At 40.5% G+C, this 21,748-nt stretch overlaps 2 protein-coding genes across 3 annotated transcripts; both read right to left on the bottom strand.

The window, feature by feature from the left end:
- Positions 1–11,966: 11,966 nt before the first annotated feature.
- Positions 11,967–13,445, bottom strand: LOC136070934 (uncharacterized). The gene has a single exon (XM_065781586.1). The coding sequence runs from the start codon at positions 13,443–13,445 to the stop codon at positions 11,967–11,969; it is 1,479 nt and encodes a 492-aa protein (XP_065637658.1).
- A 2,545-nt stretch (positions 13,446–15,990) lies between these two features.
- LOC112009278 (serine carboxypeptidase-like 42) lies at positions 15,991–21,450 on the bottom strand. Of its 2 annotated transcripts, none has more exons than XM_024041613.2 (8): positions 21,159–21,450; positions 20,531–20,836; positions 19,511–19,618; positions 19,274–19,333; positions 19,005–19,097; positions 17,734–17,819; positions 17,285–17,563; positions 15,991–16,682 (listed from the first exon to the last, which is right to left on the bottom strand). In XM_024041613.2, the coding sequence occupies exons 2-8, from the start codon at positions 20,817–20,819 to the stop codon at positions 16,116–16,118; spliced, it is 1,482 nt and encodes a 493-aa protein (XP_023897381.1). In that variant the 5' UTR covers positions 20,820–20,836; positions 21,159–21,450; the 3' UTR covers positions 15,991–16,115. The 2 variants fall into 2 exon arrangements, with proteins under 2 accessions (XP_023897381.1, XP_023897380.1); XM_024041612.2 differs by having other exon boundaries at positions 19,274–19,366; positions 21,159–21,449.
- Positions 21,451–21,748: the final 298 nt, after the last annotated feature.

The raw sequence follows: 21,748 nt of genomic DNA, 5'->3' as shown, positions 1-21,748 counted from the left end.
GCTGCATCAGAATTCTTTCTTACTGTTTCGCTGTATGGTGAATAAGTTGGAATAGTAGGAACTAGAGACCTGGGCAGTAATTGTTTAGGCTTTATGGAATGCACGCAACAAGAACTATTTCGGAAAGATCCAATTAAAACCAAAGGTCACTTTCGATGGAGCTACTGGCTTCTTGACAGAATACCCAACAACTCACTGCAGCACAAAGGACTTCTTAATTTCCTTGTTCTGGTTTGTCATTGTATGCAGATCGTGATCTTGAGATGAGAGCGATCTGCTTTAGTGAAGAGAGCCGTTGAAGAGACCCATCAAAAGCAGCGCCTGGTGTGATGTTGATCTGATCCGGTGTGATGTTGATCTGACTGTAGGTTCTTCAATGTGTATTTAATTACCAAAATATTATCATAATTTTTTTTTCATAACTTAAAAATACATAAAATATGTTTTCAATTTTCATAACTCATCACTCAAGAATCAGAGGATTAAGTGATGGAAACAAAAATTAGAAACAATGCCAAATACACTTCTCAGCTGTGGGACCTACATATTTTGAGTTATGGATGATGTAAACACAAAAATCAAACAACACCTTAGAGGCTGTTTCGCACTATTTTTTTCATCACTCAATTTCTATCACTCATCACTCATCACTCATTACCCATTACTTATCACTCTAAAATACTAAGGCTGTTTGGCACCATTATTCAATTTCCATCACTTAATATTTTTCACATTATTTGTGGGTTCCATACCTATCAATTAGTCAGAGCAAAATTGTTTTGTGGGCCCCACCATTTTCTCATTTCCCCTCCTTCACCCCTGTTACTCTCCCAAAATACAAACCCGAACCCAGCTTCAACCACAATAACAAAAGTAACAACAACAACAACAACAACAACAACAACAACAGCCAATACAACTCCAACAACAACAACAACAGCCAATACAACTCCAACAACAACAACAACAAAACACAAACTCGAACCCAGCTCCACCTCCATCTTAGCTGGCGTCGACAGGACGACGACGAGCCGATACAGAACCAATACGGCGACGGTCTTCGTCCACGGTCCACGGTCTTCGTCCATCAACCGATGCAGAACCGATGCGAGATCTTCGTCCTTAGTCTCGGCTGGGACACCACGCCAAAACCCCAACCGCCATGTTCAAGGAATGAGTATTTTGAAACCTATTTATGTGGGTATTTTGAAACCTCAAATCCAAATTTCAGTTTCCATCCTTACTCGGTCATGGAGTGCAGGTTCAGACCAAAAAATTCTGTGATGAAGAACAAAATAAATAAATAAAGAAATAAAGAAAGAAAGAAACCCAGAAACTCGAACCCACTGGAAAAAAAAAAAAAAAAAAAAAAAAAAAAAAAAAAAAAAAAAAAAACCAGTGAAAGAAGAAGGAAAAAAAAAATTTTTTCCGTAACTCAATTCTCAGTTTTCATAACTTATAACTCAAAAATGGTGGGACCCATAGATTAATATCTGTTTGGTTGCACGATAACTCTGTTTTCATCACTCAATTATCTGATTTTTGAGTTATGAAAATTGAAAACACATTTTGCCTGTTTTCAGTTTCCATAACTCATAACTTAATAACATTTTTGTAATTAAACACACATGGTGGGACCCATTACACAACTTTGTCAACTCAACTCCTGACACTGTCTCCTTCTTTTTCTCTTTCTTTCTTCTCCTGAGTTCGGTCTCCATTGTCTAAACAGCCTCTTAGGCACTTGGGTTAGCCTTGAGGTTCTTTTTGTTTTATGTCTTTCTGGGCCTAACTTTTGTATGCCTCAGACTTTTACTTCTTTTCCTTGTTTCGATATCTTAATACAATTTCTATCTTTATCTCAAAAAGAAGGAATATACATATAGGAATTATTAGAATGGTTGATTTGCTTCGGTTAATGAATATGAAATTGGAAACCACTATGGCTTTTAAGTTTTAACTGCATTCTTAACAGAACTAAACCAGAATTATATGATGATTTGCATACTTTTCAGTCAAGCCAAAATCGTAGTTCTTTGAGTTTCTAACCTATATTTCCTCTTTAAATTGTGACAAGCTTTTCTTTTGGGGAGGGGGGTCGAAATTTGATTGTTACACAATAATGGAGAAGGGGAATTTGAACTTTTGAACTAAGTTACAAGGCTCTTGACCTAAATTGTGACAAAGTTAAACTTCAATTACAACAATAATCAAGTCTTAGTTCCAAAACATTAGAATCACCTATAAATTCTCAATAAACTAATGAGAATTCGTTGCATACAATTTTGTAGTCAGTGCCTTTGTACATATAGTAGACCCTTTATAAAATGACTAAATTTTATGTTAGTTGTCTACCTACATCTCTTCCTTTTTCTATCTTTGAACCGATTGTAAACAAAATATGACACTAACCATGGACACAAGTGAATTTTTTTGGGTAATAAATGAACTTCATAGATTAAATTAAAGCAAGAGAGTTAGGAGGACAAAGCTTCTTATATTACGTTCCGAAATTGTCATATAGGATAACATGTAGATCTCCACAGGCAGACTATCATAATTCATAAACAACAAAATCAAATGCTAAGTCTGGTCCTTTCCTGGCAAGATAACACAGGTGGAGTTAGGATATATAAACCTTGATTCTGTGATTTGATATCTCGAGAAGCTTATAAGTTCGTGTGTACACGTGTCTGTGTGTTTGACTACAACGACCCCTTCTATTTTATGTTTATGGGGTTTGTGGACCTGTGAGTTTGCATGGAAGTTTGGGCAGGAACCAAGGAAATGATGAAACTCCCAGAGGAAATTTTAAAATTTTAAGATTGATATTTGTTTCTTCTTCTATTGCTGAATTGAAAGTATAAACCGCAAAGTGCTATCAAGTTTTTTTGCTAATTTTTCCTTTTTTTCTTTTTATTTTTGTAATTTTGTTTGGGAAAAAAGTAATTTTGCATGGAAGCATATAGTGAAGCCATGTAACAGCTCTTTATTTTATTCCAATTGGTGGCGGTGCCTCATATTAGCATTATTGTTGTGTCAAAAAGTCAAAACGAATGCTCTTATAATCTTAATCATTTAATTCGTTTTGACAAGGGGGTAAATAAACTATATTTTTAGAAATTTTTTATGTGAAAAAAAAAAAAAAGAGATAATTGATTTTTTATTTTTTATTTTAAGTTTATTATATTTCTCATTAAAGTTGTACTAAAACTTTCTTAAAATAATCAGTAAACAAATGCCCTAAAAATACCTATTAACTAAATCTAAAAAATAAAGGTTATAAGTTATAACATGTTGCGCATGCACGTCCGTACACATGCTCGAAAAACAACTAAAATTTCTCAACGCATGATTTCAATTTTTTTTTCACATGTAATTTCAATTGTTTTTTGTGCATATGTATGGACTTGTGTAAAAGTGTATGTAATTAATAATGCCCAAAAACAAAGTTGTTTTCTATTGCCATAAAACAACATATGGAAGTTGAAATCACATAAACTATCACTTCCTCCATCTCAATTTGTTTGTCCTGTTTGAAAAGTCAAACTTTTTAAAGGAATATCATTTATTGTATTGTCTGCCATATAAAAATGTATAAGTTTACAAAACTATTCTTAAATAAATTTATCAACTTTTTTTAAAGAGTTATTCTTAATGAGACAACTAAAAAGGTGCTCCAATTAAATTGATTTTTTAAATACTCCCTCCGTCCCACTTTTTTTGTCATGTTTGAAAAATCAAACTTTTTAAGAGAACATCACTTATTATCTTGTTTACCTTTTAAAAATATATAAGTTTCTAAAACTACTCTTAAAAAAATTTATCAAAAAATTAAATTAGTAAATTAATAGGGGTATAATAGGAACATTAGTAAATTAATGACTTTTATTTTTTGAAATAAGACAATTGTAGGGACTCAACTTGGATTGGACCCAGAATATGAATGGGTTTTCAGCCCAACAAGCCCAAACAATAAATTTTTAGAGCATGGGTACAAGAACTAGTACTGTTTGACAGGAAAGGTTATATTCGCTGAGTAACAAGGGATATATTAGGCTGATTGTATGAGAAAAATTCTCCTCGGCTAGGTTTCAATGAGCCTCTCTTATGCATGGACCCTCCGTTCTTTCTTTTTTCCTCCTCCTTCCTTTAGTATCATCCGTTTCTATGTTATATACTCCGTTCTATCCTCCATTTCCATCGTACACGTGTAGTTCTCATCTTGGGAACTCCTTTCTGTCCCATCTAGCACCTACCGGAACCTTTGCTTAGTGGCCATAAAGCTGCTTAGTTACTGTTCAGGTATCACCTCCACATTAATGCGGTCAGAGGGTTAGCTGGAAAACATTTAATGTGGAGGTGATGGCCTTGGAAGATATTTGCTACCTTCCCCGACTCCTCCTTAGGTTTATACTCAATTTCCAGTTCAGATACAACTTTGCAGAGTCTCTTGAATAAAATGAAAGTTACATTCACCTCGGACTTTGGTGTCCTCGGACGTGCGTTATGCCGCTGTATACAATATCCACCCCTTTCTCCTATATTATCCCTTTAATAATAATTTTTTACACTATCCTCGGATAACTAGGCGTCCTCGGATTGGGCCGTTGGGCCCTAAGCCCACTTTTGAGGATTCCTATATCTTTTTAAATAACAGGCCCCACAATAGCCCCTCAAAATCTCGCTTTTTGTCACCTCGGGAAAAAGGGAGATGTTGATATCCAGCCTTCATTTATTTTGTAGGCTTCCCCTGCTTTCAGAATGTCCTTTTGCTTGCCCAAGGCATGCTCCTGACGTTTTGGCGTCAGGAGCACGCCATTATTAAATGATGACTGCTTTGTTGTCCCACACGTTCAACAACCTGATGCAAATCTAACGGTGGGGGATCTTTTGCATTTATGGGCGGGATTTTTCCCGCTCCCACTTTCTGTGCCCTTATAAAGTGTCTTTCAAATCAAATCTCTCTTCAGTTACAAATTACACCGTCTCAACACATATTCATTGAATATGTCTTTCTCTCATTACTCCACACTCTCATAAATACTAAGAGCCCGTCCGAGGAGCTTATTTTCCAAACCTGTAAGTTTCCTTAACCCTCCCCAGTTTTCCATCTTCTGCGTCAGTTTTTCTTTACTACTGTTAGAAAATGGGTAGATTTAAGTATCTAGTTGATTCCGAGGAGCAAATAGAATCATTTAGGGCTAAGTATAGGATTCCCCCAACAGTGGGTATGAGATATGCTTCTCCACAAACTTGGTTACACGATAGAAAAACAGGGGAACTAGTCATCCCTATGATAGCTTTTATCGAGGGAGGGATGACTATCCCAATGGGCAGTCTGACGAGAAGTTACCTCAGGTTCTTCAGATTATCTCCCACACAGTGCGCCTCGAATATGTTCAGGGTGCTTGGGAGTATAGAGGCTCTAAATGCCTCGTACAATTTAGGTTTGACCCATCACGATGTGAACTGGGTATATAACCTTAATCACTTGAAGGATCAGGGATACTACCTTAAGTCTAGGTACCCTGCAGTAAGATTGATCCAGTGCCTCCCTACCTCAAACAAGGGTTTAAAAGACGATTTCCTTATTTTCTCCGGGGAGTGGCATGATGGTTTGCCTTGTCCGACGGAAGAGGGACAACCAGGTGGGGTTCCTAGGATGTACGCCCGTTATAAGTTAGATTAAATTTTTAATTGAAGCTATTTTCATTTCTGACAAAAATTTCCTCTCATGTTTTAATGATTTTGCAGACAAGCGCGCCACTAGACGTAATTTCAAGCTGATCAATAGGGAGAGCTTAGACAGAATCCTACGATCCGAGGTGTATCTGAATCCCTCCGACGGCCAATTAAGAGCAGCACATTTAATACTCAAGTACGACCCCATTTCAAAAGCCTTTCAGGTTCCCAAGTACGTGATAAAGGCAAAAGATCCTCGGCTCCACCGTATCAGTGTAGCCTTTGAGGGATTCATCGTTCCTGAGGGCACTTCCATTCCTGAAGGTGCACCCTTCACTGAACCATCGCCTAAGGCCATTTCCTCTATAGGAGCCTCATCATCACACTCTGTTCCCCAAAAAGTGAGAGAGGGAGAAGAAGAAAGAGAAAAAGAGGCAGAAGAAGGGGAAGAAGAAGAGGAAGAAGAAGAAGAAGAAGAAGAAACTTCGGGAGGACTTGTAGAGTTGTCTGATTCTGCTGACGAATTCACAGTTTTTAACCAACCCCAATCTCCTGAGGTGACCTCTGAAAAAATGGGTATCCAAAGGAGAAGCCAAAGGAGCTTGAAAGACATAATCGAGGGCCAGCCTGGCAGGGTGGTGGAAAAGCAAGTTCAGCCCAACCCCCCACCTCTCCCTCCTCTACATCCTCAGTCACCTCAACCGACTGTGACCGAGCCCAGCGATCCAAAGAGGAGGAGAGAACTAAAGGGTAAAGAAGTGATGGACGCCGGGAGGACTCATACTACCCGTGAAGATGAGGACCAAAGAGCTGCTAAGCAGCAGAAAACAAGCCATGGGTCACAGCGAGGGGTGGATAAGACAACCACTCAGTCCTCGAAACCTGGGGCCTGGCTCCCAGCCCTTATGCTTGATGAGAAGCCTCTGAGGGAGGATGCTTCAATCAGGGACTTAAGTGACGGACTTGGGTGCCGAGTCGCCTCAGCATTAGAGGAAACACTTCTTCTTCCCAAGGACATGGCTGAGCTGAGAGCAATCAAGAGAAACGAGGTCTTTCAAAATACCAAAAGATATTTGGGCATGGTATGACGCTTTTACCGTTATATTTTTATTGTCTTTTATCATACACATTTTTCTGTTATGTATTTTTAATTCCTTTTACTCTAGGCCGTTCAAGCCACCTTCAGGCTGGAGGAGATAGCTGAATCCTGTCACCAGCAAATAGACGAGGAGAGGAAGAAAAGGATAGCAGTTGTGCGCACACTCAATGCTTCTGAGCAAAACATTGTGCAGCTGAAGAAGAGGTTAACAGCCAAAGAAAGTGCTCGGAAGAGTGCTGACTCAGCTCTGGAGGGGTTCTAAAGACAGGCCGAGGACCAAAGGCAGCTTCTGCGTGACGCCAATGCCCAGCTAGCAACCTTTAAGGAACAGGTGCTAGCTCTGCAGAAGCAACTGGAGGAAGTCCAGAAGCTCAGAGATCAGGCTGAGAAAGCCAAAGCTGAGGCTGAAAAAGGAAGAGATGCCGCTGAGCAGCATGGTTACGAGGTGGGCGTCGCTGAGATAGAGGACACTTTCCGAGCTGAGGTGCCCGTTGTGTGCCGAGAGTACTGTTCCTGGACCTGGTAAGAGGCTCTCAACCGAGCTGGGGTTGAATCCTCATCAGAGTTGAGGAAACCTGAAAATGTCTTTCTCCCCCCAGCTATTCGGGCCTCCACTCCCTCTACTCCACAAGGGGAGGCATCCTCTACAGCTGCTGTGCCACCTAAGGAAGTTCAGACTCAAGCTCCTCCCTCGCTCAATCAGCCAGAGCAGCCACAAATGTCTGAAAAAGTAAAGGATCTGTCATCGGCTAAAGAAGTAGAAGGGCCCAAAGACGGAGCGGCCTCTCAAACTCTTGAACAGGCCTTAGCCTCAACCACCCTGCCTATTGGAGAAGCTCCTAAGGCGCAGGAAAAGGACGTTCCTCCCGAGGCAGCTGGCAAGGCCCCTCCACCCAAGCTCCAAATAAAGTTAACCAAATAGTTACTTGTAGTCAAATTCCTTTTAATATTTCTCCCTTTTTTTTTTAAATCCTTTTAAGGACGTTCCTGGTTGCACTGTAGACTTCTTTTTGAAAACTTGTAAGAGATATTGAGGTTTCGTTTATCACTTATATAATTTCATGTATGACTGCTCTTCATTACTTAAGTTTATTTATCTACTTTTCTTATGGTCTCGGACTGTAAAAGGATGAAAGTTGACATTATAAGGAAGAATCATAACTTTATACACAATCATTGAGAACTTAAAACAGGCTATAATAGTGGCCTCCACGGCCTTATAAAGGCTCCCTGTAGTATTCATTAAAAAAGTCGACGTATCTGGGATAGCACTTTTACATTTCATCCAGAGAGGTATTGACCCCCTTGAAACGCTTTAAGTTATGCTCATAGCATCTACTTCGATATGTATCTCTAGTCACACGGACCCCCTTTTAGAAGACGTAGATTCCAATTGAGTTTGATGTCTAAATAGTTTGTTATACCTTAACCCAAAAGTAATACTGAGGACCTAATATAGCTTAGTTTCGGTTTAACACTTCTATTTATAGTGTACTAATTTCCACTAAGTTGTGGTCCGAGGACCTGACATAACTTAGCTTCTGTTTTATACTTCCATTTGTAGTGTACTAATTTCCACTAAGTTGTGGTCCGAGGACCTGACATGACTTAGCTTCTGTTTAATACTTCCATTTATACTGTACTAATTTCCACTAAGTTGTGGTCCGAGGACCTAACATGACTTAGCTTCTGTTTAATACTTCCATTTGTAGTGTACTAATTTCCACTAAGTTGTAGTCCGAGGACCTGACATGACTTAGCTTCTGTTTAATACTTCCATTCGTAGTGTACTAATTTCCACTAAGTTGTGGTCCGAGGACCTGACATGACTTAGCTTCTGTTTAATACTTCCATTCATAGTGTACTAATTTCCACTAAGTTGTGGTCCGAGGACCTGACATGACTTAGCTTCTGTTTAATACTTCCATTCGTTTCAAAAGCACATATTGCAGGAGCAAGATAAATTATAAAGGAAAGTAAAGCACAACTTGTTAATAATAATACCTTTTCAGGTTGCTTACATTCCAGGGATGGAGTATAGTTTTTTCATCTAAATCTTCTAAATAGTAAGCCCCTATCCCTGCTACAGATGTAATACGATATAACCCTTCCCAATTGGGCCCCAACTTTCTCCAGGCTGGGTTCTTGGTATTTCCCAAGACCTTCCTCAACACCAAGTCTCCTGGAGCTAATGGCCTTAGTCTGACATTTGCATCATAACCCTGCTTCAGCTTGTGCTGGTAGTACGCTAATTGAACCATAGCTTTCTCTCGTCACTCATCTATCAAGTCTAGACTTTTCCTTAACAGCTCATCATTTCCATCTGGGGTGAAACTACTAGTTCTCAGTGTTGGAAAGCCCATTTCAATAGGAATCACGGCCTCAGCTCCATACGTCATTGAGAATGGGGTCTCCCCTGTTGATCGTCGGGGCGTTGTTCTATATGCCCAGAGAACATGCGGAAGTTCTTCCACTCATCTTTCCTTTGCATCATCCAGCCTTTTCTTAAGTCCACCCACTATAACTTTGTTGACAGCCTCGACCTGTCCATTTCCCTGTGGATAGGCTGGGGTGGAATACCTATTCTTTATCCCATGTCGGAACAATACCTTCTAAAAGCCTTGCTGTCAAATTGTAGACCGTTGTCCGAGATGAGAGTTTGGGGAACCCCAAATCGAGTAATGATATTCCTTAATAGGAATCTTTTGACGTCAACATCCCTGATGTTAGCTAGAGGCTCAGCTTCAACCCACTTCGAGAAATAATCCGTGCCAACTAGCAGGTACTTCTTATTTCCTACTGCTTTAGGGAAAGGGCCAACGATATCCAGGCCCCACTGAGCGAAAGGCCAAGGACTAGAAAGAGGATTGAGAACTCCTCCAGGCTGATGAATATTTGGCGCGAACTTTTGGCATTGATCACATTTCCTTACATACTCCTGCGCTTACTTTTGCATGTCTAGCCACCAGTATCCTTAGGTAATCTTCCTGTGAGACAAAGACCTTCCTCCAGTGTGACTACCACAAATTCCTTCATATAACTCTTCCAGAAGATCTTCCGACGCCTCAGGGCGTACACAGAGAAAATAAGGCCCAGAGTAAGAGCGTTTGTACAACTTCTTATCCTCGGATAGCCAAAAACGGGGAGCCTTCCTTCGTATCTTTTCTGCCTCTGACTTGTCCTCGGGCAGTATATCCTTCTCAAGGAATAGTATTATAGGATCCATCCAACTACGTGCTGAACTGATTTGGTTGACCTGTAGCGTTTCCTTTGTTCCTTGGGTAGGTGTGCCCAAGTCCTCGACCATGATCAGCTGAGGTAAGTTTTGAGCCGAGGATGTGGCGAGAGTGGCTAAAGAGTCTGCATGGGCATTTCCACTCCTAGGGACATGGGTTATTTTAAAGAATTCAAAATTGGCTTGTATACGCCTAACCTGGCTCAAGTATTCCTGCATTCTTGTATCTCGAGCCTCCAGTTCCCCTCTAACCTGGCCCACAACAAGCCCCGAGTCCGAGAAGATTTCCACAGTTTTTCCGCCCAGCTTATTGACCATTGCCATCCCTATTAGTAAGGCTTCATATTCCGCCTCGTTATTAGTAGCTGAGAATCCCAGCCTTAGAGACTTCTCAATGATGACTTCCTCAGGAGATATCAATACAAGTCCCACTCCAGACCCCCGCTGGTTTGCTGCCCCATCCACATACACCGTCCAGGATGAAATAGGTTGCGCAGAGATGAGGCCAACCGATTTTTCATCCATGTCACCTGGGCTTGTCTCTATTTCTTCAGGACCTTCAGCAAACTCGGCCACTAGATCGGCGAGCACTTGACCCTTCACAGAAGTACGGGGCATATACTTGACATCAAAAGCCCCTAAAATTGTGCCCCACTTGGCAACCCTACCAGTATAGTCTGCACTTCGAAGTACTGCTTTGATCGGATATTGAGTCAGGACAACCACTGTATGCGCCTGAAAATAATGGGGAAGTTTTCTGGTAGCGTGCACCACTGCTAAAATGGCCTTTTCCAATGGCAGGTAGCGTATTTCGGCCTCGTGAAGAGACTTACTCACATAGTAGACTGGCCGATTCAGCTGCTGAAATGCTAAGGCACACTCCTCAGTCCATTTGTATCCTTTCCACTTATTGAGCAGTAAGAAAAAAGGTCTGCACCTATCCGCCGACCTAGATATGAATCTATTCAATGCGGCGGTCATCCCGGTCAGCCTCTGGACCTCCTTGGGATTCCGAGGTGGTTGCAAGTTAGCTATGGCTCTAATTTGATCAGGGTTAACCTCAATTCCCCTATGGGTCACCATGTAACCCAGGAACTTACCTAAACTTACTCCAAATGAGCATTTGGATGCGTTCAGCTGCAATCTATGCCTTCTTAAAATCTCAAAAGTGTGGTTAAGGTCCGTCACGTGCTCGGCCACTACGTTACTCTTTACGACCATGTCATCAATATAAATCTCAATGTTTCTGCCCAACTGCTGCTCAAACATTTTCATCATCATTCTCTGGTAGGTAGACCTCGCGTTCTTTAGGCCAAAGGGCATTACCTTGTAGTGATAATTTCCAGTGGGAGTGAGAAAAGCGGTCTTCTCCTGGTCGCCCAATGCCAGTGGGATTTGATGGTAGTCTTGAAAGGCGTCTAAGAAACTCATCCGAGGATGGCCCACTGTTGCATCCACCAACTGATCTATACGGGGCATAGGAAAAGGGTCCTTTGGGCACGCTCTGTTGAGGTCTGTAAAATCAACACACACACGCCATTTTCCATTTTTCTTTTTCACTACGACTGTATTGGCCAACCACTGAGGGTAAAACACCTCCTTGATAGCCCCAGCTTGCTTTAACTTGGTCACCTCGTCTTTAATAGCCTCGACGTGTACCCTGGACGGACGCCAAGGTGGTTGTTTCTTTGGAATACACGAGGGATTGACGTTTAGATGATGACAAATGAACTCCGGATCCACTCCCGGGGCTTCATAGGCACTCCATGCAAACACATCAACGTTTCTCCTAAGAACCTCAACCAACTGCTCTTTCTCTGACAAAGGCAACTGAGCCCCGACCTGAAAGTACTTCTTTGGATCATCACCAATGCTGACCCTTTTCAAATCTTCACACCTCATTTCCTCTGTGGACGCGCCGAACTGGGCTCCCTGAATCCTTGATTGCTATAAATCATCCTCGGCTGCAGCCGAAGTACTTGTCTCTGGCCGATGTTGAATGGCCATTATCATGCACTGCCTAGCCATGGTCTGATTTCCCAAAATTTCTGAAACCTCGCCTCCCGATGGATACTTCACTTTCTGATGAAGAGTGGAAGAAACAGCCCCCAAAGCATGCAACCAAGGTCTGCCCAAAATAGCCGTATACGGAGAAAAAGCATCCACCACAATAAAATCCACCTCCACCATATCTGAACCAGTCTGCATAGGTAATCTAACCATCCCCAACGGAGCGACCGATTTGCCCTCGAAGCCCACCAGCGGGGAACTATATGTTGTCAAATCCTCAGGTTTCAAATTCAGCCCCCTGAATAAATCAAGGTACATCACCTCGGCGGCACTTCCATCATCAACTATCACTCTCCTCACGTCATACCCTCCGATCCTAATCGTAACCACCAAAGCATCATCATGCGGTTGTATGGTTCCTCTCTTATCCTCTTCTGAGAAGCCTAACACCAACGAGGTGCCCGGTCTGGCCCTCTTCGGCCTTGAACTGGAGCCCTCCTCCGAGCACTGAGACACAGACATTACCTTGGAAGGGCAAGACCCAGTTCTCCCCGGGGCAGCAAATATAACGTTTATCGTGCCCAAAGGAGGTCCCCTCGAAGCATCCCCCTGAAACGCCGAGCCTACGTGGCCTCCTCGGCCGCCGGAGTGATGCAGAAGTTGGGTCAACTTCCCCTCTTGCACCAACTGTTCTAAATGGTCCCACAGATTTTTACAATCTTCGGTGATATGTCCATAGTCTTGATGGTACTGGCAATAAAAGTTCCGATTACGCTTCGCAAGATCCCCCGCCATCTTATTGGGCCACCTAAAGAATGGCTCGTCCTTTATCTTCTCCAGAACTCGCTGCACTGGTTCTCGAAACACGGCGCTAACCACCTGGGAGTTAGCAAGTCCTGACTGCCCCCCAAAATCCCTCCGAGGTCGATTGTTATTATACCGGTCCGGCCTGAAATCCCTCATCTCCTGAGTTACTGCCTTAGACTTTCCTCTGCCCTGCATCTGATCCTCCTCTACTCTTCTATATTTGTCTATCCGATCCATAAGCTGACGCACACTAGTAACAGGCTTGCCAGTCAGAGACTTCCTCAGACCATGCTCGGTTGGAAGACCTTCCTTAAAAGTGTTCATAGCCATGTCATCGTGAGCTCCATCTACCTCGTTGAACATTTTCCAATATCTGTCCGAGTAGGCTTTCAGGGTTTCCCCCTCCCGCATAGACATGGATAGTAGCAATCCCATGGGTTGAACAACCCTCCTACATGTAATAAAACGGGCACCAAAGGCCTGGGTGAGCTTCTCAAAAGAGTCAATAGTATTAGTTCTCAGGCCATTAAACCATCTTATTGCCACTGGGCCCAGGCTAGACGGGAAAACCTTGCACATTAAGGCCTCATCCCTGGCATGAATAGCCATTCTCTGGCTGTAGTGGCTAACATGTTCTACTGGGTCTGTTCGACCATTATAAATGGTGAACACAGGCTGATGGAATCGCCGTGGAAGACTAGCGTCCTCAATATGTCGCGTGAAGGGCGACTTAGAGACCTGACTCAAAGCTTTGTTTAAGGCGTCATTCCCCTAACCCTGGCGAGTCGGACTCTTATTCCTTCGCCCATGGTGGTACTCCTCCTCACACGAAAAAGATTCGCTGGGTGGAGTTCTCGACCTTCGCCTATAACTGGTGTCATCCGACTCCTCAGAGGAGTGCCCAGAGTTATGAGCCTTACGCCTTCGTCGCTCATGTCGCAATTCCCTCTTCAACTTGTTAATCTCACGCTGCATATTTCCTCCGCTCTTTACAGGGGAAATATGGCCTTTCCCCTGAGAGCGGCTTCTATCTGTATGGGTCGTTCGTGTACTTCCCTCATGATCCCCCCCGTGTTCGTGGGCTACCAATGGATTACTGTGCTGAGAGCCCCTAGATTCTGCCTGGTGCTGATTAGCATCCACCTGTTGCGGGCCCGTCAATGGTTGCTGCGGTGCTCCTTCTTCCATCGCGAGTATCACACTTACCTTTCCTTCTCAACAGATCAAGTTCTCCCCACAGACGGTGCCAATTGTAGGGACTCAACTTGGATTAGACCCAGATTATGAATGGGTTTTCAGCCCAACAAGCCCAAACAATAAATTTTTAAAGCATGGGTACAAGAACTAGTACTGTTTGACAGGAAAGGTTATATTCGATGAGTAACAAGGGATATGTTAAGCTGATTGTATGAGAAAAATTCTCCTCGGCTAGGTTTCAGTGAGCCTTTCTTATGCATGGAATCTCTGTTCTTTCTTTTTCTCCCTCCTCCTCCTTTTTAGTATCATCCGTTTCTATGTTATATACTCCGTTCTATCTTCCATTTCCATCGTACATGTGTAGTTCTCATCTTGGGAACTCCTTTCTGTCCCATCCAGCACCTACCGGAACCTTTACTCAGTGGCCATAAAGCTGCTTAGTTACTGTTCAGGTATCACCTCCACATTAATGCGGCCAGAGGGTTAGCTGGAAAGCATTTAATGTAGAGGTGATGGCCTTGGAAGATATTTGCTACCTTCCCCGACTCCTCCTTAGGTTTATACTCCCTTTCTAGTTCAGATACAACCTTGCAGAGTCTCCTGAATAAAATGAAAGTTACATTCACCTCGGACTTTGGTGTCCTCGGACGTGCGTTATGCCGCTGTATACAATATCCATCCCTTTCTCCTATATTATCCCTTTAATAATAATTTTTTACACTATCCTCAGATAACTAAGCGTCCTCGGATTGGGCCGTTGGGCCCTGAGCCCACTTCTGAGGATTCCTATATCTTTTTAAATAACAGGCCCCATATATATATATATATATATTGTACACACAAACATCCACACACATCATAATTCACACAAATAACATTATAACAAAAAGTAATACATACAATCAATATTAGACACACTCACACATATAATATAAATTTATAAAAAAGAGCGACACTTACAATTCGCAGATACTTACTTTAAACTAGAGTTGGAAATACTTGTATTAAGGGTGTGCAAAATTTAAATCAGGGTGTGCAAAAATATTTTTAAGAATAAATTAAAGTATTAAACTAATATAAAATATATATTTTATATATATATATATATATAATTTTTTTTTTGGAAGTCAGGGGGTTCATTTGAACCCCCTGAATATGGTATAGCGCCGCCCCTGTCTTCAGCCACATGAGCATAATAAACTTGAGTCTCGGTCAAGGCTTTGTTGTTTTCTTGGCTATGGCAAAACTCAAAAGGGGTATCGATGTTATGATCTTGTCTCTCATCATCTTCGTATCTATCACAATGTTGTATTTTGAGAACATCGCTCATTTGTCAGGCTCTCTCACTTCTGTGCCTCCCTATCTTTCTCATCTGTCTTAGATCTTTTTTCAGATGAGGCACAATATTAACATGAAAATGGAGAGAGGTTACTGAAGCACTTCGAGGTAGAGCACTCACAATAACTCGTCGGAAGAGCCTTCAAGACGAGTCTCCATCGTCAAGAATCCCCCGCTTGTGCTTCCTCGATCACTGTTGTTGATCTCGACAAGCTTTTTAATCTATCGCTTAGATTTTAGCTGATATGTTTGTTGTTTCAAAAAAACAAAAATGCTAAATTTTTTTCCACGTCTCAACCTGTTGAAACAACCAACTCTATATAGCTAACTCAAATCACACTTAAATTGCACTGAACTATTTTTCTAAGAGAGAGATGATAAACTGTACTTGTTCTATTAGATTTGTTAACATGGGGCTTGTTTGTCTGCTGAGAAAAGATTAGGAAATGAGCTTTACGGAAGATAATAAATCAATTTATTACTCTAACGCTGCTATCTGGCCTACAATTTAATTTCCCTAAATTTCTGCCAAGACAAACAGATTTGCTTGCCTTTGAAAGGTGATGTGGCTAACCAAACACACACAGTCTCAAAGCACATACATGATACACCCATCAACTGAAAGTCCAAGATAAACCCAAATTCATATTATCATATAATCCATACAATATATTAATTGAATCAACTCAACCAGGGTAACAAAATTCTTAACTATATATCAGCTAGCTAGAGCCTTTGCAGTACTTAGTTTGGCGATGGTGCAGGTGCTGTTTTGTGATTGGCTAAAGTGCTCGCTGAAGCTGGAATATATGTGTCTGGACTCGGAGCAGATGGCGGAGTATAACCCCTAAGAAGCTTTCGGCGTAGCAAAGAAAACTCCAGCAAGGGTGTTGGTGCAGCTTTGTGATTGGTTGAAGCTGGGATATAGGTGGTTGGATTCGGAGTAGATGGCCGAGTATAACCCTTAAGAAGCTTTCGACGTAGCAAAGGAAACTTCGGCGATGGTGTAGGTGCAGCTGGGATATAGGTGTCTGGATTTGGAGCAGACGGCTGAGTATAACCCTTTAGAAGCTTTCGGCGTTGGAAAGGAAACTTCGGCGATGGTGCAGGTACCGTTTTGTGATTGGTTGAAGAGCTGGTTGAAGCTAGGATATAGGTGTCTGGATTCGGAGCAGATGGCTGAGAATAACCCTTAAGAAGCTCCCGATGTAGCGAAGGAATATCACTAGCCAAGGCCTTTCTGCCGAACCAGGTGTCACCGGTCGTCGGAGAATTGGACACAGGCAGAGAGGTTGGAGGGACTTGAGCTTGCTGTAGTGCAGACATACTTATCAGAAAAAGCAGTACGAAAAGCATATTCCGAGATGGTAGCATCTTAATTTAGAGTATGAGATGGTTTCAAAAAAAATTCTGTGAATAAAGTGGGGGTGCAATTTTCTTTTTTGTTTATTTTTATTTTCTTTTTTAATTTATTTGCAATTTCTTTAAAATCATTTTCTTTAATGAAATATACACTTGTATGCACTAGCCAAATATTTGACTGTTGGACATCAAACTAACCTCCATTGAAAGCATGGTGAAATTATTTCGCCCTTTCCAATTACTCATATGTATAAACCGGACTTAAAATGAATATAATATCAAGAAATGAGAAATTAGTAACAGAAATTAAAACATTTAAACATAGTTTTAATTTGTGATTTTAGGATTACGTATGCAACTTCCCAACCATTTATAAAAAGTATATAAATGTGGGTCTCGTTAGAAATCATGGGTTGCAAGCTTTGTATCACCTAAAGCGGAGGTCGGGAAGGCCGTCATTGGGGCAACATAAAAAGCAACTTAGAACAAAAACCTAAGACGGATAACAATAATAATAATAACAGAAAAAAGAAAGAAAGAAAAAAGGATACCACTTTCCGAAGTCTCAGCTCGTGCTCTGCTATAGACGGATAACAAATATCAAGGATCACATCGTAGTTGTGTATATATGTGCCAACAATGTTGTTTGCTTCATTTATGGCGTTGTTACAAGTGTCCGCCTGATTGTGAGGACTTGCGAAGACATAATCATCAAAATCACATTTGCTCATGATGGTAAGGCCAACTTCATCAGAAATCATTCCATGTGACCAGAAGAATTCGTAGGTTGCTGGAACATCCCGATCAAGTCTTAGAAGTGGATTCCCAATCTAACCAGAGAAAAAAGGTGGAACAGATTAGATGGATTCTACAACAATTGCATGATTCCAAAGAAAATATTTTGAAAAAAAAAAAATATATATATATATATATCTCAAAGTGAAGAGCTTTGATTATGAAGAAATTCAGAGATATCAATTAAAATGCTCAATTTTCTTACAGCAACCCCTTTGATATTGAACTTGAAACCCGTTGAGTGTGCATTATAGTCCAGTAGAGCAATAGCCAATTGTGGTATGTAATGCCCTACACAACGACATATAACCAAGTAAGGAACTTATAGAAACTAATGAAGCAGTAGGAGGAAAGAAACAAAAATAGGGAAACAGAAAGATCTTAATTGAAATGCTCACATTCAGAGCTGTCAATAAGTTCAATTATATTATTAAAAAATAAAAAAAAATAAAAAAACTTATATTTTTCAGGAAAATATAATACAACTTTTAAGTCCCTTCAAGAAAAAAGCAATAAATTTGTCCATGTGCTCCATGTTTTATAAAAGACAATCAAAAGCTCTTGATTTAATGGTTTAATTTAGCATAAAGGCCCAAAATAACCACTGCATCCGGAACTGTAACAATATTTTATTCCTTTTTTTACTGTTTGCTTTAGCTGATTGATATTTTGTCTCCTCTCTCTTTTTTTTCTTTTTCTTCTTTTTCAGTTCTGATTCTCATTCAATCCCTCCCCCTCTCTCGTCCCTCTCTGTGTGGATCGGTGCCCGTGCATTGGTGGTTGCGGCGGTGTGGGCAGATGGTTGCAGCGGCGTGGATCGGTGCCCTTTCTATCTCTCTCGCACCCTCACTCTCTCGACCTCCCACAATGACATAACCCCGTGGCCGAAGCTCTAAGCCGTAGCGCTCCCTCTCTCTAAACCAAAAATTACGACCAGCGCGAGCCACCACCAGTGGCTCTCTTGGGTTCCCTGTCTATTTTCTATTTTCTATTTCCTCTTTTCTTTTCTCTTATTTTCTTTTTATTTTTCCGTTGCTCTTTGATTTATGAAAGTTCCCCGTTTTATTGCTTGCCTGTTTGTGGGTTTAGGGATCTCATTTTCTTTTTGGGTTTTAGGATTTGGAAAAAAAAAAAAAAATTGATTTGGGTTTGAAAAGGGGATTTGGATTTTACTGTGGTTGATGGTGCGTCTGAGTTGTGGGTGCAGCTTGATTTGGGGTGATGGGGTTATGGGTTTTGCTGTAGTTGTTTGTATGTGTGTTTGAAATTGTGTTTGTGCAAGCATGCTCTGTTTCTATGGAATCGGTGTTCACTGTGTGTGAGAACAGGAATAGGTGTTGCCGTGTGTCTGTGCGTGAGAATGAAATATATTTTATTGTATAATTATTTAATGTTTTGTATTGTAAAATAAAAGTAATTTTTTAAGATGGTAAAATAGAATAGGATAGAATAATGGAATGCTAATGCTCTAATTACCTGCATAGCTTTCTCCAGTGAGAAACAGTTCTCTGGATTTGAAATCTGGAAACTTCTCGTACCATTTCAACATAAATACAAGCATATCCTTAGCTGCCAAAAATAAGAGAATGAGCTTGGAACATATTATAGTGGAACAAATTTTTGGGAAGCCAAAATAATCTGAATTTTTATATGACATACTTTTTTCATTCTTGCAGTCAATCCTATGAAATTAGCACCCACTAGATCAATTTAAAAGGAAAAAGAATGCGAGCTATTCTCATTACCAGTGGAGGCATCTCCCCAAGTATAATCTGAACTTGTCTTCGAGTATGACCATCCTACTCCTGCAGGTGACTCAACAAAAAGGAGATTTGATGCTACAGAACAGAAAGAATAGGAACAATTTGATGGATTCATTAGTATCACAATTTAAAAAATTTTAAACAAAGGGAACTTTAGTCCATACTTCATGATCCAGCCAAATGAAAACAAAATTCCACATAATATGCTAAGTGACTTACCTCTACTCCATGACATTGAATTTTTTCGAAGGCTTCGACCATCACCTCTAGGATAAAATGGACCCAACTCTGTAAAGGCACCTCCCCCAATAGAGGAACAACCTGGACCTGAACACAGAAAGTTACATCAATAATTGTGTATGAAAGTCTCACTCTTAAAAAATAGTTTCACAGTTCCCTGTCCCTGTAAACGAATGAATTTTATTTAGTACTAATAAAATTTACATCCTTTCTCATCCTTATTAATCAAGCCCATAACTCTTCAATTGGAAGCTCATGGGACAACAAAATTAGTACACTCCCCATCTCACTTCTAAAACTAACGAGAGAACCAGCAAATAGTAATTTAGTAGAGTTTCATTCACTAGGATCAATCAAAATTGAGTTGCTAAATGTCTGAATCTAAAACAAAGATTTTACATTTAAAAAAGTTTAAATGTAATGTATTCACCAAAAGATTAGAGATGAAGTGCCTGTTGTAGAATTCCAAGTTTTACATTTGTCAAGGAAATATTCTGATTCGCTTTTTTGACAGACAATTGGAACACTGTCATACTTAAAGAAGCTAAATTGAATTCTAAATTCTAAACAGGATATCTTTTTTTTTATGCTTTAAGAGTCCTCAAATTTGGGCACCTAATTATTTGGAAAAGGCAAAAAAAAAAAAAAAAAAAAAAATGCACAGATGAGGGAACAAAAATTAATTAGAAAAAAAAAAAAAAAAAAAAAAAATGCACAGATGAGGGAACAAAATTTAATTTGGCACAGGGAAAAACAAACAGAAAACTTGAAAAGAGTTTAAAAAGAGAAGAATAACTTTCCACATAGGAAGGGAAAGTAAGCACAAGATCCAGAAGTACAATGAAGTAACAGGTTCAAGATTATGAAAAGAGACAAAGTAGAACGAACAGTCTCACTTAAATACTTAAGTTACAAACATCATATGATGAGGAAGTTAAGTGCAAGCACAATTGAACAGGAACATACAATAATATATAAGAAGTTACGAACAAAACCAACCTCCATTGAGCCACAGAGCTAGGGGCTTCTTGTCAGGTTGGCTCTCTGCCTCAACAAAATGGTAAAACAGACTCCTTCCTGCCTTGACATCCACATCAACATACCCAGCATACTGTCTAAACTCAACCTTAGGCTGTCCAGGCAGTTTCACAACCAGATCCTCAACTGGGTACCCCTTCACACTAACCCCCAACAACACCAACAACACAACCAAAACCCAACTAAACCAACAATGACCCATCTCAGGAATTCTCAAGATACTCACAAAAAACCCCACTCTTTTATTCATTCCCTAGAGAATTCCCTCTGTTACAGCAAAGAAGTAGCATAAGTATGAATAACCCAAAAAAAAAAAAGAGTTAATACAGTAACAATTAATGAATATAATGCATTTTTTAAGACAAATTCAGATTCTGTTATACTATATCTCAATGGAATTTATTTGGTTATAACAGGCACCTGAATTCTGCCGTGCTGCGTTGCTTTAACGAAAAAGACGCAAAATATTTCTAAAGTTAAAAAGACTGGTTTTTATAGAAGTTGCTATGTGTGCTACGTTGTCCAGCACATAGTGCCGGGTTCAAATAAGCAAGGAAATTAAGAAATAGCAGAGAGATTAAAAGCTCACCCCTAACCGAAAACTCTGAGGCTTTTGGTGCTGAGAGAGAGACTGGGAATCGATGGATCAGAAAAAAATGAGACGAAATTAAAGAGAGAAAGGGTGGGAGTATATATATATATATATATATAGTGGGTGGTGGAAGCGTGGAAACGACGACGTAGTGGGAGGAAGAAACAGCGAAGCAATTACAAAAACAGGGAAAACAAGAATGTGATGCGCGTTTGGTATTTTTTTTTATATATTGGTTTTTTGGTTTGTAATTGAAATTGGAAGAGAGAGCAGAGGGTATTTTTTTTTTTTTTTGATAGAAGAGAGCAGAGGGTATTGATTTTTAGTGACAGAGGAGAGTCGGTTTGTTTTGGCAACGGATTTTGCTACGCGGGTTCGTGGAAGAGATGTGGGGTCCGGCTCCTCTCCGGTTTAGTGTCACATGTTTTCTTCTGTTTTTAAACAGATGAATGACATGTGGCGTTTATAAAATCTAATGGTGAAAACAAGGCCACAAATTATCATTTATTTCTCTTTTACCCCTCTCCTCGGCAGTAACCCACTACTCACACACAAAACACCCCTGCACCGAATCTGATAAAGAGTGA

Source organism: Quercus suber, unplaced genomic scaffold (genome assembly GCF_002906115.3).
Source record: "Quercus suber isolate HL8 unplaced genomic scaffold, Cork oak 2.0 scaffold_272, whole genome shotgun sequence".
Classification (NCBI taxonomy): domain Eukaryota; kingdom Viridiplantae; phylum Streptophyta; class Magnoliopsida; order Fagales; family Fagaceae; genus Quercus; species Quercus suber.
The sequence above is the reverse complement of the archived record's forward strand: the minus strand, read 5'-3'. Positions and strand labels throughout refer to the sequence as shown.

What these genes read in the sequence shown, in the direction of transcription:
- LOC112009278 (XM_024041612.2), bottom strand. Translation starts at nt 20,819, where the DNA reads ATGAATAAAAGAGTGGGGTTTTTTGTGAGTATCTTGAGAATTCCTGAG. An exon ending in TTGGGGAGATGCCTCCACTG is followed by an intron (nt 19,098 to 19,273) that starts GTAATGAGAATA and finishes TATTTTTGGCAG; the next exon opens with CTAAGGATATGCTTGTATTT. An exon ending in CACTGGAGAAAGCTATGCAG is followed by an intron (nt 17,820 to 19,004) that starts GTAATTAGAGCA and finishes GTCGTTGTGTAG; the next exon opens with GGCATTACATACCACAATTG.
- LOC136070934 (XM_065781586.1), bottom strand. Translation starts at nt 13,445, where the DNA reads ATGGCTATTCATGCCAGGGATGAGGCCTTAATGTGCAAGGTTTTCCCG.